General features: G+C 44.1%; 1 protein-coding gene across 1 annotated transcript in view; it reads left to right on the forward strand.

The window, feature by feature from the left end:
* The window catches only part of TTC26 (tetratricopeptide repeat domain 26), a 60,546-nt gene that overhangs the window by 29,185 nt on the left and 14,792 nt on the right, over nucleotides 1-16,569 (forward strand). Inside the window, exons 8-11 of the mRNA XM_034774760.1 lie at nucleotides 2,920-2,973; nucleotides 3,429-3,492; nucleotides 11,331-11,419; nucleotides 16,352-16,435. Of these exons, the coding sequence (XP_034630651.1) occupies nucleotides 2,920-2,973; nucleotides 3,429-3,492; nucleotides 11,331-11,419; nucleotides 16,352-16,435 (291 nt within the window). The remainder of the gene's footprint in view (nucleotides 1-2,919; nucleotides 2,974-3,428; nucleotides 3,493-11,330; nucleotides 11,420-16,351; nucleotides 16,436-16,569) is intronic.

Below are 16,569 nucleotides of genomic sequence, written 5' to 3' on the forward strand. Positions count from 1 at the left end.
GGGGGGGGGGGGGGGGAGGGAGGAGGGAGAGGGGGGGGGGGGGGGTGGGGGGGGGGTGTTGTTGATCTAAGATACGCAACTTCAGCTACGTGAATAGCGTAGCTGAAGTGGCGTATTTTAGGTTGACTTACCTGGCTGTGAGGATGGCAGCGAGTTGACCGCTGCCGCGCTGCCGTCAACACCGCTTCTGCCTCTTGCCGCGGTGGATTTCCGGAGTCGACGGAAGAGCCATCGGGGATCGATTTTATCGCCTCTTCACTAGACACGATAAGTCGATCCCCAATAGATCGATTGCTACCCGCCGATTCGGCCGGTAGTGAAGACGTGCCCCTAGTTTTAGCAGCATTGGAGCAGCTACTGATGGCTTTGCCACTCAAATTATGCAAGTCATCCCAAACTCATGCTGATAAAAACTTTTCTCCACTCCACTCCTTCATGTGTTAGCTGTTTGTGTTCATGTATTCTGTATCTATTTATTGGTAATGGAGGTGTGCTGTAAATGTTACATGAACATGAGTTGAGAGTGGCAAAACTACAGGCAAATTATGCAGATCATCCTAGATGAGTACCAATACATCTTTTATACCACACCACAGCCATTGTGAATTGTGCATATGCCATATATGTTACAGAAAAAATGTTTTACAAAGTTTTAAAATGTTTATTGGTACTGTTTTATTATCTCTCTCTGCCTGTAAAGCCAGGCTCCTGTAGTTATCATGAGTCCCACTGTGCAGGCTTTTTAAGAGAGAGAAATTATAATGAATAAATGTTAGAAAGATTTAATATTACCTAAAAGAGCTTTTTCAAAAATAATGTAATTTTTAACATCTGACATTTTAGGATCTTCCATGGCTCGAATCAAATGCTGGTTCCCACTGGCAAAATGGAAATCTTTGTATAGCAATGGTGTAAATTCCTTTATTTAGCCCTGCAGAGACCTTCTACAACTGTAAATCTGTCACTGGTTCTAGATTGAATGTTATCAAGTCCTGCTCCTCAGTGTTTGTCAGGAAATTTATATTTCAGGGAAAAGAGGAAACATTTCTCTGATAGGCTTTTTTGAAAAGGTGACTGGAGCTCCTTGGGTTAAGAATGATAGATCCATCTCCACATGAAGGACTTCTATGTGTGTGTCTGATTTATAAATACATTCCTCACATACATGCTGGTACTCGCCACAAGGCTGATAATATACAGTATGTTAATACGCATAAGAAGGGCCAGATTGGGTCATACCAATGGTTCATCTAGCCCAGGGTCCTGGCTTCCAAGAGTGGCCGGTGCCAGATGCTTCAGAGAGAATGAACAGAATTGGGCAACTGAGTGATCCATCCCCTGTTGTCCAGTCCCAGCTTTTTGCAGTAAGAGGCTTAAGACACTCAGCGCGTGGGGTCATAGGCGCCGACTCTGTGGTTGCTCTGGGGCTAGAGCACCCACGGGGAAAAATTGGTTGGTGCTCAGCACCCCCCAGCAGCCACTCGCCCAGCTCACCTCCGCCTCTGCTCCACTTCCTCCCCTGAGCGTGTCGCGGGGAAGAGCCAGGGTGGGGATTTGGGGAAGGGGTCCAATAGGGGCAGGGAGGGGGCGGAATTGGGGCGGGGACTTTGGGGAAAGGGTTGGAATGGGGGTGGGGAAAGGGTGGAGTCGGGGCGGGGCCAGAGGCGGGGGGGGGGCGCAAGCACCCACCGGCGCTGGGGAATATTGGTGCCTATGCATGGGGTTGTATCCCTGGCCATCTTGGCTAAAAGCCAATCCGAGCGGTTCTCAACCAGAGGTCTGGGGCCTCCTAGGGGGGGCCACAAGTAGGTTTCAGATGGTCTGCCAAAATAAACCAAAGAGCAGGGCCGACGTTAGACTCACTGGGACTCAGATCAAAAAGCCAAAGCCCAAGCTGCATGGCGCTGAAGCCAAAGCCTTAGCTTTGCGAGGCCCTCTGTGGTGCGGAGCCACAGGCAGTTGCCCTGCTTGCTACCCCTAATGCCAGCCCTGGCTTTTAATCTACTGGATATGCAGAATATCAGTTGTTCTGGCTGAATGCAGACAGATAAGTTGCATTCTGGCTGAATGGGCCAGTGACCTGTGTAAAATGCAGTGAGTTTCTCAGTCCAGCTCCTCTTATTTATTATTGGTAACATGCCATTGTTGTGCTAATGGACAAGTTCCACCAAAAACTGTAATCACAGTTGGCATTAATTGTCCCCCTCTTTGCCATCTCAGCAGAGGGGTTCAAGAACTGCAGAGGCTTCAGAGGTGCCTCTCTCCAGGGCAGTGTGGAGGAACTATATATACATATGCGGGAAAACTTGCAATGCTTCTGCCTTTGCTGTACCTGACTTACAGGCAGAGGACTTCAGCCTCCAGCACTGTCAATTTAATACCTTTTACCAGCACCGGATTTAATTTTTCATGCTGGTTGAAAGATATCAGTCTGTTTGACAGCCCTGGGGACTCAAGTTCTCTTTATTCACAGGGTAGATATAATACTGGCAGAGGCAATGCAAACTTCCATACCCTGAGGCAGAGACACATCTCCTCCTCCCTGGAGTGACAACTTATACGCCTGAAAGGGGAGTTCAGTCTACTTGGGCCCCTCTGCTGCCACTGATAACAGCAGGACAATTCCTGGCAATTTTGATGGTGTTTTTATAATGTTGCTGTCTCTACACAGGACCTTGATTCAGAACCCTAGCTCATTTCACTTAAACAACTGGCTCAGATGCAGGATTGATTTTTTTTTTTTTTGGTTATTATTTATTACACGCTGCTGGAGTGCAGTCGTATCTGACTACTAAAAAAATGAAGTCTGAATAGAGTTGGCATGGGCAGGAACAAAATAATTTTTAAGTTGCCTGCAGTTGTTTTGTATGTCTTCTGAATTCTTTAACTTGTCTTCTCTGATCCTCTTGTTTGTTGCAGGAGTACATACTCAAGGGAGTGGTGAATGCAGCCCTTGGACAGGAAATGGGCTCAGTGAGTAAAACCCCTCTGGTGCTCCAGCATTTACATCAGTACTAGGGGAGAAAGAAATGTGGTATCTGGAATGCAGCTAATGGGAAAGAGATGGTACTTTCACACTCAAATCCCATGCTTTCTGAGTCCTTTCATTTCTTCTCTCTCCATAATTCACAGTCCAAAGTGAGTGAATTGTGAGTTTCTGAGACTCATCCAAACTGAACTGAGCCTCTCTATCCTGCTTACAAAAGCCTTGCTTCCTTTTGAAAGGATTCTGTGTATATGGGTCCATGCAATAAGATTCCTTCCTTCCTTGTTTATTGTACCTCTGTCCCCATCTTTCCCCTCACCCCACAATATGTGTATTCACTTTGCTCTACTTCACCCTACTCACCCCCCTTGGAGCATGCGTTCATTCTGTCCCATGGCACCACTCCATGCTCTGGATCTCATGTCATTTGTTTCTCTCCAAGAGGGATCATCTGAAAATTGCTCAACAGTTCTTCCAGCTTGTGGGAGGATCAGCCAGTGAATGTGGTAGGTTTGAAATTTTCTTTCTCCATTATGTAAATGCTCTTCTACTGATACTACAGTATATACCAGGGGTTCTCAACCTTTTTCTTTCTGCAGCCCACCTAAACATGCTATAAGGGGTAGCCAGCAGGGCAACTGTCCAGGGCCCCAAGCCACAGGGGACCCTGCGAAGCTAAGCTGCTCAGGCTTCACCTTGAGGCCCAGTTGCCAGGGCTGGGCTGGTGGGGCTTTGGCTTTCTGCCCTGGGCCCCAGTGAGTCTAATGCTGGCCCTGCTTGGCGGACCCCCTGATACCTGCTTGTGGCCCCCAGGGGGCCTTGGACCCCTGGTTGAGAACTGCTGGTATATACTGTCTTATAATAGTGCCTATGCAATTGCTGACTCTCAGCATGTCTAGTGCCAGGCATTGTGTTGCTGTAGTTATGCTGGTAACAGCATAATGTTTCCACACAGTACATCTGCTGTCATATGAAACTGAAGATATGCTCTGACACACATGTGCACACAATTTTGAGCATGTTATAGACACCTACATTGTTCCAGTTAGAGCAATGGGTTTGTAATAAAACAGGATCTCTATCTATGTAAAATGGTACTTCTATCATAAACAGTCACATTAACAGCAGCATTTGGGCTGGAGATGGGCCCAGTGATATACCAAATACACAGTACAGTAAAAGCTGTTTTATCCGGCACTTGGCCAACCGGAAAGCTCTATAAACTGGCATTTCTGATCTTCATTAAAATTCCGGTTTATAGTCCAGTTGCCGTGGGGCCGGCAGGGGGTTGGGGCTCTGGAGGGAATGTGGGTTCTGGGTGGGAGTTTCAGTGCGGGAGAGAGCTCAGGACAGCAAGTTGGGGCATGGAAGGAGGTGCAGGGTGCCAGATCTGGGGGGCGCTCACCTTGAGCGGCTCCCCGCAAGTGGCAACCTGTCCCAGCTGCTCCTAGGCAGAGGCTTGGCAGGCAGCTCTGCTCGCTGCCTCCACCCACAGGCACCACCCCCGCAGCTCCCAATGGCCGCAGTTCCCAGCCAATGGGAGCTGCGGAGCTAGCGCTCAGAGCAGGGCAGAGCTGCCTGCTGTGCCTCTGCCTAGTAGTAGCTGGGACAGGTCGCCGCTTGCGGGGAGTCGCCCAAGGTGAGCACCCCCTGGATCTGACACCCTGCACCACCTCCCGCACATCCCAACCCCCAGCCACACACCCCCTCCCGCACCCAAACACCTCCCTCTTAGTTAATTGGCATTTTTTATTTAGCGGCAACCCCCATTCTCCCAACATGCCAGATAAAACAGCTTTTACTGTATTATCTTCAAGTAGCATATTTTTGTCTAAATTAGAGTGTAAGCTCCTTGAGGCAGAGACAATGTTTTATATGTTCAGGGCAGCACATGCTAATAGCATAATAAAGAGGAACAATAAGAACTCTCAGTGCAATGTTCCAGAATGTACTGTACTTATATATATTATAACACACCAGCCATTCTATTGCCTGCTTAAGGTCATTCTGTTGACCTCGGACTTTGCATTTGCGTCCCTAGCTTTAGGATGGGGATTATAGTTTTACTGCCTTTGTATGAGAGCCTTTGCTAACATAGTTGGCCTAGAAGTCAAAATCTAGCACTTCCTTCTATTGCCAGTCCTTGATGGTCTCCCAGGAGTAAAGAGCTAGTACCACTAGATTGTCTGTCTGTTTAAAGTCTTATACAGTGCCCTGCATCAGCATATCTAACTGTTACACAAAACTAGAAAGGAATGATGGTTTGTGTTTCGTAAAGTAAAGAAAATCCTGTGTTAGTGTTTGGGGAGGGGGAGTTGGAAGGGGGCCAGATAAGTGATTGATAGCACCTTCACAAGCTTGTTAACTTACTGGGAATTTTCAAAGATCAATGGACAAACAGAAAAAGCAGAACACTTTCTCTGCTGTGATTCTGGTCTTTCTACATCTCTCACTCTCTACAGAGATCCCAGGACCAGACATGGAGCTGGAAAATGTTTAAAAAACTGTTGAGAACAGGGTAGTTTATGAGAACTATGTCACACATTCAGCAAAGTCTTACAGAGGTCAGCGGTTAGATCTCTGTTGTTTTGGTTAGATTACTGACTTAAAAAATTAAAAAACACACAATGAGCAGAGTTAGGGTATGAGTCCTTCCATTCAGGAGCTATGTAAGTCTAGACTTTTAATTATTGTGTGGTTTCAGAAAAACCCAAGAAGCATCCATTATGTAGCTATCATTATCTACCTTTCTTCCGCAATAAAACCTGCCCAAAATCAACAGCTGTACACTGCATTTCGGCTAGGAAAAAAGATGGCTAAAACTATTGGTCACCAATGTCTCATAAACTGGAATTGACATTGCAAATGAGGGCACTAGAGCAGGGGTGCCCAACCTGTGGCTCTGGAGCCACATGCGGCTCTTCAGAAGTTAATATGCGGTTCTTTGTATAGGCACTGACTCCAGGGCTGGAGCTACAGGTGCCAACTTTCTAATGTGCCGGGAGTGCTCACTTCTTAACCCCTGGCTCTGCCACAGGCCCTGCCCCCAGGGACTCCATCCCTTCCCGCCCCCTTCCCTGAGCCTGCAGTGCCCTCGCTTCTCCCCCCCGTCTCCCCAGAGCCTCCTGCACACCACGAAACAGCTGATCGAGAGATGCGGGGATGGGGGGGGGAAGGCGCTGATTGGCGGGGCTGTCGGTGGGTGGGAGGCACTGGGATCGGGGTGGGGGAGCTGATGGAGGAGGGGTGTGCTGCTAACGTATTACTGTGGCTCTTTGGCAATGTACATTGTTATATTCTGGCTCCTTCTCAGGCTCAGGTTGGCCACCCCTGCACTAGAGGTTGCTTTTTTTGTTTTTGTTTTTTACTGTCCCCTATACTCCTGGCAGTTAATGCCAGTGTTCTGAGTGATCCTTCCCAATAGCTCACCTTTCTTTAGCCTCATGGTAGAAAAAGAAATAAGGATCAGATTCCTTGGCGAGAGTAAAAGAAGAACTGAATGGGGGAAACGCAGTGAATTGTCACATTTTTAACACTTTCACTTAATAAATGGTATATCATTTCTGTGGCTGAGCATAACTCTTAGTGACTATCCAGTTCTCATTAGACAAACTTAATTCTTAATATGAGTGGACCCTGTAGCCCACTCAAATGGCTGCTGCTGGCACACCTATAGCCGGTAGCTCTACCTCCTAAAACACAAGGATTGCACATGATACCAAAATAATGGGGAGTAAGTGCCCCCTCTTCATCTTCAGTAGTTTTAAGACCAAATCTGGCATTTGGTAAAGGAAAAACATCAAATCACTGGGAGGGAAAACTCTTTTCTGGACTTCATATTACCTCCTTTTGGCTCACTTTAAGTTACACAAAGTATGGAGCTTCTCAAAATGAGGTTTTTTTCCTCTTTCTGTGTGAATCACTTGGGATGGATTAGGTCTTTAAAATCCCAACTTTCCTATTTTACTTCCATTTCATTATTCAAAATGGAACAGAGCTAAGGCAAAGTCACCCATTCACTTCTTGCCATAACAAGTAGTATCCATGGTAAACCAGGGTTGGTGATAGTGGCACCAATCCATGACTATTTTGTGTTCTTTTTATTATCTTTTTAATACCATATTTTATATAGTCATCATCCCAAAGCATTCTATGAACGATAGTTATTCAGGAAATATTTCATCCAACACTGGTACTGTACCAGCACAATACTGGTCAGATATTTAACAAAGCACAGTAATGCTACTTATACCTAAGAACACGGAGTGAAGAATAATATTCTGTTAAAGTGAAATCATAGATAATTGCATTTTGCCTACATAAAATTATCCTCTAACAGGGAATTTGGGCAGAACACTGGAGCAAACAGAATTTCATAGTGTGCCCTTGAATTTTTGTATGACCACAATTATTCAGGGACTCAGCTTGTCTTTTCCCAAGATAGTGCTTATCTAGCAGCACAATATCCTCAAAACAGTGCTGGGGCTTTAGTTTATTACTGACTCCAAGAAAAGAGTATGCTATACGGAATTATAGACACTGCTTCCTGTAGGTTTTCCTCTGGGTGTTTCCCCAAGTACTGATAAGGACCAATTACTTTTCTTAGATGTGATCGGATCATAACCTCAAGTCTTCTTACTTGTTATGGAATTTGTGCCCCTTAATAATGGTGAAAATCTCAGTTCAGTTTTGGACTCTTTCCTACTTCAACTGCCACCAAAGAACAGTGAGGATAATGAACAGGAATGACAAAACTTTCTTGGCAGCTGGCCATGACTGTGGAACTTGCTGCAGGAGATCAGAATGACAGAGATCACCATCAGTGCAGAATGTAAAACTTACATCTTCCATTTAGCTTTTCCACAATAACAAAAACTGTGTGAGGGAGAGAAACAGATTCTTCTTTAGAATTTGTAAGGCGCTTAGATCTTATAGTGATGGGTGAAGTAAAATTGCCTGAAATAATATGAGTTAGTAAGGTTTGTAATCTTTATGGGGAAAGTGAACTAAATCTAGTGGAGTATTCAGCCCATCACATAATGATGGATGGGGACATGATGGTATCTCTGGCACATACATATGGAAATAACACACAGAATATTATGGTCTCTGGCCATTAATGGGAAAATAGTCCCGGTCTCCAGCCATTATGTGCTGTATGTTCGGAGGTCATAAACCAGTATATAGAATTTTCGAAGGGATAGTTTGCAGGAAGGGAAAAAGGGGTGTCTGTGGCTATATTCTGAAAGTTCAGTGAGAGGCTGTATTTTACAAATATGGGAAAATGGGTGTTATGAAGAGGAAAAACTAGAATGCTAAGATTAATGCCCCTGTTGACTGTGTCTTGGAAATGTGTAGTATTAGCCTGAGTTGTATGAGATGTATGGATATTACTTTAATAAAATAAAGTAAAAAAAAATAAAATGCATTTTTTTTAAAATAACTCTGCGGAGGGGAATGTGCTGGGATAAGGTGATCTCCAACTAGAAAGTGGAAGATGAGTGGGAATTTGGGGGGGGGGGGGGAATAAATCTCAAGAATTTCTTGACCTTTGACCATTCTTTTTTTATAAATTAATGTTCCATTACCTTGATTAATTTATAAAGAAAATATATTCTTAACTTTTATTCTCCTTAAATATTTCTTTATATTTTGTTTGGATCTTGTATAATATAAATTGCTATGGATTTATGAACTTAAATATCTTGCTAGGTGTGTGTGTGGGGGGTTTCTTTCAGGGTCTCTTTGTGCCTTCTATTGCCTTGAGGGGAGTGGAAGAACACTGAGGTGTATTTAACTTATTGCCCTTACACATGAAGATGCATGTAGTGATGGGCATACATCTGAGTGAAGGGAAAATTAAACACACAAGCCAATTTGTTTCCAAGTAGGTACTAGAATATAATACATAGTGAAGTGACCTGGGAAGCCAAAGTGTAGAGCAGTGGTCCCCAAACTGTGGGGTGTGCCCTCTCCCAGGGGAACGCAGAGGAACATGCCGGGGGAGGGGCTGGCCAGCCCCCACGAGTGGTGGGGAGGGAGCACCACCCCGCTCCGACCTCAGCCCCACAGCTCCACTCCGCCCCCAGACCAGCTCTGCCTCCAGTGGCAGCTGCACTCTGCCCCCTGCTCTGTCCGCAGCCGAGCTCCAGCCCCAGCCCCATCCGCAGCTCCACTCCAGCCACCAGCCCAGCTCTGGCTCTGGCCCCTTCTCTGCTCCTAGCCCAGTTCTGGTCCCAGGTGCAACTCCACTTCCTGCCCAGTTCTGCCCTCTTTCCCTCTCTGCCCCCAGGCTAGCTCCGCTTCTAGCCCTAGCTCCTCCCCCATCCCCAGTTCTGTCCCCAGCTCCGTCTTCAGCACAAGTTCCTCTGCTGCGGAAGCCATGGCTGTGCAGTAATTGGGGGGGTAGCACGGACAGATTCCATTACTGGTAAGAGGGGGTGTGACAGGAAAAGTTTGGGCACCTCTGTTGTAGAAAAACCACACTAGAGAAATCCTACAAGGAAGGACAATAAGATTGGAGTCTGGCTGTGGATAGAGAAGGGGAGCAAAAACATACCCATTTTCAGTTAGTTTCTTACATTCCCCATTAGTGGATTCTATTTAAACACTCAAGTTGTTTCATTTTTACATTCAACCAAAGTGTGTGTGTGTTTTATACAAAGACATTACACCTAGAAGTGATATTAAGGTGTTAAATTGCAGAGCCATGTGATAACACTTTTGATTGCCTCCTAATCCTCTGTCCACTAGAATAAATCCCCCGGGATATGGATTAATTTTTCAGGGCCCCCGAACAACTTCAAACTGCTGCTTCATTAAAAAAGCAAAAACAAAACTTTTTTTCCTCTCAAATGGGGAATTTTCCATTCCATAACTCTCCTGCCGAAGGCCCAGATAAAACCTTAGCTAGGGATGGATTTTCTGTGTTTGAAAACTGTCATAATATTGGGGTTAACTATACATCTACCCCCTTCATGACTTCTTCAAGGGCATACCCTTAGGTCTCAAGCCTCTAGTTGTACCCTTTTTTGGGGCAGGAACCAGTGTTCCTCTCTCTCCAGATCCGAATTTTAGAGCTGCAGTGCCCCTTACAATTCACTGTGATGATTATCCCAGCCAGTCTGACTTTATTTCAGCACCTACAGTTCTGCTGTTTCTCAGGGACAATAACAGTTAATCAGTGTCCAGTCAGCTTTCACAAAGCATAGTACAGTTATTTATGACATAAGCATTACAGAGAAAACACATTATAAAACAATAAACAGCCTACATATGTGCTAAACTTACCAGCTATTTCCATCATCCACATGAAATCCTGATCGGTCCATATATAAATATGTCAGTTCTTTGTTGCAGAATGGGTCTGTCCTGAGTAAAATCAAGCTGACTCTGTACAGTTTAGGGCTTTTGTCTTTCAGACCTCCTGAATCAGGTAAATTAAGTCAATGCTACTTCTCTCAAGGGATGTAGCTTCACCGGTCTGGATATCTGCATAAGCAGCATTGGGAACTTGCGTTAATTATTAACATCCCTCCTCTAAGCGATTCCAGATTACATAGGAACCCCACCCAGTGAACCAGGAACACAGAAATACATATGACGCTTATTGATACAATAGTCAATGAATATCCCCTGGGTCCATAACCTTTGGCTCATCTCAATACATGAGATATTGAGGTTTCCACACTTCCAGGGTCTCACATCTGTCACAAAAATGCCACATCTTCCAATCCTGTTATCTCTTGACCCTGCAGGACAAGAAATGGAAGCTATATACCCATATACTAAGTAGTGTTGCCTGGTGGATAGAGTACTGGACTGGGACTTGAGATGTGGGTTCTATTGGTGGCTCTGCCACTGGTTGTCTGAGTGACCTTGAGCAAATCACCTCACCTCTCTTTGCCTAATTATTCCCCATCTGTAAAATGGGAATAATGATACTGACCTTCCTTTGTAAAGTGCTTTGAGATCTACTGATGAAAAGTGCCGTATAAGAGTACTGTGTTGTTAGTATACCATTGTGAAGGGAGATTAACAGTTTTCCAGTGGGACATGGCAAGGCCTGGTATGGAGTCCAATATAAAGGACTTGATATATGTGAACTTTTTAGGTTTAGAGAAGTTATTTTGGGAAACAATCTTGGATTATCTGTGGAGCAGAATAGGGAAGGATGACCAGATGAACCAATAGCTCTTCTTCATCTGTAGTATAGCCCCTTGTCTGAAAGAGGCAGGTTATACTTTATTCTACAACTTTGTTGGCAATTTGGGAGGCAGATATCCAAGTTAATTTTCCACTATCACCCAATTGTAAATATCTGCCTTTTCCTCTCATGCCTTAGATACAATCCCAGGGAGACAGTGCATGGCCTCCTGCTTCTTTCTGCTCAGACAATTTGATGATGTCCTGATTTACCTCAACTCAGTCAAGGTCAGTAGAGCACCTTAACTACTGCTGTGTTTACCAGCTTTTTCTGGTAAGAGCTTTTTCTCTCAGGCCTTTGTGTGCATAATTCCCATTGAGCGAAGAAGAGATCTTACTTATCTGGGGTGGGAAATTTTCATTGGGTGCCTGATCTTTTTTTCTATCTTTTCTATCTTTTGTTGTTGTTGGAGAAGTGAAAACAATGGCACATTCTTGTATATAATATTGATATACATAATATCAAGAGGTTTATCTTCAGCTGCAAACCAGCGTTCTCTACTTGCTGAGTGACAGGAGCTGCCTGCCTTCCAAACTCAACCAACAGAGGGAACTAATATATACATCGAAAAGCCTGACCTTGTAGCCTTTGATTAATTTAGCATGCAAATTGCACGTCACTAATAACGGGTTATTTTGCTCAAGTGGCTACACAAATTTATTAAAGGAGATGAGATTGGTGAATCACACACACAGACACGTGGACTTTATTTAGTACTTAAATACATACAGGTATAATAGCAATAATAGAAAAGCAAAATAAGTATAGCAGAACAATCCCCTGCATTATGCATTCTCACAACCATATGGAGACAATCAGAAGTATTAGAGGATGGAAGGAAAAGTCAGTGGAGAACATCAGAAGTGAGGTTTGACAATCTAAACTTCCGCATCCTGTCATGCTGATATGCCCACTGGGGTCGGTCTGACAACCTTTTCATACCCTTTTTCCTTACATCCCCCATGCATCCGGTAACCATATTTAGATTGCCTATCAGCTCCTGTCCATGTGTGGCTTTCGATGAAACCATAATTGGGGTTCTGATTGCTGACATAAGCTATTTGTGTCAATACATTTCCCAATATTTCCAGCACATTAATGTGGTTAACCTGATGGTTACATATACCAAAAATCCCCTAAAAATCTGTTATTTCAAGCCTAAACTCCTCTTTTGTGGTTTGTTTATCACAAGATGCCTATTACTAAATCTAATAACCTTAGGTCAAGCACTTCAGACTAACTATCTAGGCCTCCTACTTTTGCAGAGCCTATAACACATATTTTTACATTTGTTTTCCCTACTTACATTACATCTTTAATTATTTTTATCATCAATGTCTTTACACATTTTAACTTTCCCTAACATATAGGCTATAATTTGAATGTAAACGTAAACCTTCCAAGAGCAAATCAGGGGTCAAGGGTGAATAACCTATCCCATCCAGCACAGTGCAGTATTGCACACACACACACTTACATTTGTCTGTCATTTGCATGACTGAAGGAGCAGCTTCCTGAGCTCAGTTGGTGAAGAGATTCTGATTTGCACATGAGCAGATCTTTCCTGGGCCACCCACTAGAGGACACCAGTGTACACAGGTGCACACACACACCCTCCCCTATTCCTTTGATCATTCACTTGGAATATGTACAAACAGTTCCTGTAGTTTATTTGATATTATTTATATTATCTCAGTATAATATAGCAGAGTTCGAAGTAACTTTGGAAATGGGAAGTAGATGAGAAGGAAAGCAGATTAGAAATTAAACATGCAGATGAGATGACTAAAATAAAGGCACTAGATCATGAAGCTGACAAACAATGACTGTTGGATTAAAGGGCAGCTAAGGAGTGCCAGAGAAATAGGGTGCTGAACAAAGGCAGTTCCAGAAGTCTAGGATAACCCAGCCTATGAGTGCTTGAACATTCCCTGCTGACTGAGACCTGGTGCCAGTTGGCACCAGGCTCCTCCATACATTCCAAATCAAGGGTGATTAGATTTACCCCTTGTATACCATGCATTGCCCGTGCTTTCAAGCATAAAGTGCTCACAAAAGAATCTAATATGTCCATACTTGCAGATGAAAGATGTGTCCCTAGACATGGCTAAACATTAACAAGGGTGGGTAAGGGAATAGTACTTTGATGGTCCCAAACTAAGCAGCCAATGATCTTTTAGGTCCTCTCAGCCCTACAACTTTTATCCATGATTTTGTAAACACTTAGAGGCCAGAGCAGTTTAACTGGATACATGTAACAGGACACATTTTTTGCTCGAAGAGCCTTGTTTGTACATCTGCACTTACTATGCTATCTAACTATGTTTATCAGTGCATTCTGGGAAAATCTGGGCAACTACCCTGTAGTGCCTCCACAAGTAATAGACTGGGCTGAGGGCATTCAAACAAAGCAATTTCAACAGCATGTGGAACAATGCACTCTGGGACGTCATATCAGAGAGCCTGGAGGAAGGAGGGCAGGTTAAACTGGTTATATGAATATAACTAGAGCATCCACTTCACTCTGTAAAAAGGAGTGCTGAACTGGATAAAGGAAGCCAACCATTTGCCTAGAACTCTGAGACTTGGTGTACTCCAGAAAAATGTGGTATGCTAATAACCACTTGCCCCTCCCACCTTCTCATTGTCCCCCAAGAATGCATGGAACACATCACATGTCTGCACATATATATGTTTCCAATGGCATGCAAGTGATCATAATGCTGTTTCGATTAGACATGCTTCAAGCAAAATTAACAGGGCTGCCCAGAGGATTCAGGGGGCCTGGGGCAAAGCAATTTTGGGGGCCCCTACCATAAAAAAAATTGCAATACTATAGAATACTATATTCTCGTGGGGTCCTCTGTGGGGCCTGCGGCAAATTGCCCCACTTGCCCCTCCCCTCCCCTCCCCTCCCCCCGGGCGGCCCTGAAAATTAACCACCAGGTGGTCCACCTCTGTCAGTCTCCTCTAGTGCAGTGCCAATGTGCTCATCAAGAGCAAATAAAATTAGGATGCATAAGGAATGGGAAACAGATTAATACAGAAAAGATGGTGCCAATATATACATTGGTGGTACGCCCTCAATTGGAATACTGTTCAGTTCTGGTCACTCCAGGGGGACATCAGAATTAGAGAGGGTTCAGAGAATGATTAGGGACATGAAAAAATTCTCATATGAAGAGAGATTGAAAAAGTTTGAAACTGTAGGCTTTAGAGAAAAAAAGAATAAAAGGAGACAGGAGAAAAGTATACAAAATAATGATACAAAGAAGGTAGATCGTGAACTTCTATTCACTCTCTCAGAGGACAAGAACAAGGAGAGTCAGTGGAATTGTGGCAAATTCAAAACGGATCATTTCGAAGGAAATATATTTTTCAGATAAGACACAGTTAACCTGTGGAATTTATTGCCACCAGATGATATTGAGGCCAACCTCTTAGCAGGATTCAAAAAGATTGGACATTTTATATACCCACTAGACTATCCAGAGTTATAGCAATAAATATTTTAAAAATCTTTTTGAAGGGATACACACCCTTATACTTGAGAGTATAAGGTGACTTCTAAACTGCGGGGTTTGGAAGGAACTGTTCCCTGGAGAAGGCTATCCCACACTGCCTACTGCAGGGTTTTTTGCACCTTCCTCTGAAGCAGGTGGTACTGGCCACTCTCTAAACCAGGATGCAGGCTAGATGGACCACTGGTCTAAGCCAGGCTGGCAACTCCTATATTCTTATAGCCCTAATGGTACAAATAGTTCTCCCACTACTTCCTACCAGTCAGGTCTTAGGTGGCCTGCCCAGTATGGTTTATGCTTTGTAGCACAGAGGCTAATTTTGATGGAAGCCACTTAGGTTTACAAGTAGAGCTGAGAACACTATGGAACTCATTTGCATTATATTCCCCCAGTAATCATCTTTATTAGTGACTGAGTTAAAACTGCATGTCTCAAAGGACGCCTTGCTATGAGTGTGCCAACCGGTCTGAGGGCAACATGCTGGCACTGATGACCATCCGGGGCGATGAGATAATCCAGGCCAAGATGAGTCCTGGTCATAAGGAACACGTTAGAGTACAGCTGAGTGACTGAACAGCTAGCTGAGATGTACATTACTCAGAACAGCACGCGGTGTTATGAAAAGATCAAGGGACTTAAGGTCCAGTTCTACAAGACCCAAGATAACAATAGTAAGTCTAGTGCAGGGTAGAAAATGTGCCTGTTCTGCAACCAGAAGGGCATGGCTACTCTGAATTCACAGCAGCATTAGTACTTACGCAAGGTCTGTTCCCCCCCAATTTATGTTCACTTCTGTAGTGCAGATACACCCTAACTGGGGTGAAATGCTGTTAGCTGACCCTAGTTGCTGTCAGAGTTTTTAATCGTGTTTATAGCTGACCATGTCGATAACTGATAACAGACTCTCTTAAAAGCTGTATAATGGATGTGGTCTTATTTGTGCTGATTCCCACAGCATAAAGAATTTTGAGATGTAAAGTCACAGGAAGGGTTGCACTGAAATTCTCTGGCATCCAGTGCTGAAGGACTTAGAAGTGAACTTTGAGTGAGAAGGCTGGCTGTATTTGTACAAAAGGAAATGGTGATGCAGAGAAGCTAGCTTCTTGCTTACCAAGTTTCCCTAGCCCTGGGACTTGTTCTAACCCTGACAAAACCATTGTTGAGGGGGAATACTCAGCACAGTATTATGATTCTGAATGTCACCAGCAAGAGAGCCCCACTGCTCACTCTTTTAAACCACTGGAGAGTCAGAGCTACCCGTTCACCAGCCCAGATTTTAAGGTGTTGGGGAAATATGAGGGGTCTTGGAGGAAGTGGCCACAGCTTCATAGCGGGTCTTAGCATGCCCAGAATGAAAGCCAAACCCAACAAAAGCAGCCACCCTGTAATTTTTGGCTTGGAACATTCTCCAAACCAACCATGATTAATACCCAGGAATGTTTCAGTTTTGATTGTAATCACATAGTCAGGATGGAAAGCCCCTCCATAATTCTTTAGCCACTGTTTGTAAATGCCTAATGTTTATAGTGTATCATTTGGGTTTTTTTCCAATTGTCTGCTATAGGCTGACTCAGATTTTTGGTCTTTATTTTTAATGTTGTACACCCTGGTTTTCTGTCTGGCTGGCTTATTTTCCAGAGTTATTTCTACAATGATGACACTTTTAACTTTAACTACGCCCAAGCCAAAGCTGCCACTGGCAATACCAGCGAGGGTGAGGAGGTATGTATATGCTTTCTTAAAAAAAATAATGGAATTATTTCCTACGTAACCCCACCACCACCCCTGCCCCCTCCCACACACACACTTTCACACACACACTTTCTGATTCTGCATATTGTGTGAAAATGGAGCTG

The sequence above is a fragment of the Trachemys scripta genome, chromosome 1 (genome assembly GCF_013100865.1).
Source record: "Trachemys scripta elegans isolate TJP31775 chromosome 1, CAS_Tse_1.0, whole genome shotgun sequence".
Lineage (NCBI taxonomy): Eukaryota > Metazoa > Chordata > Testudines > Emydidae > Trachemys > Trachemys scripta.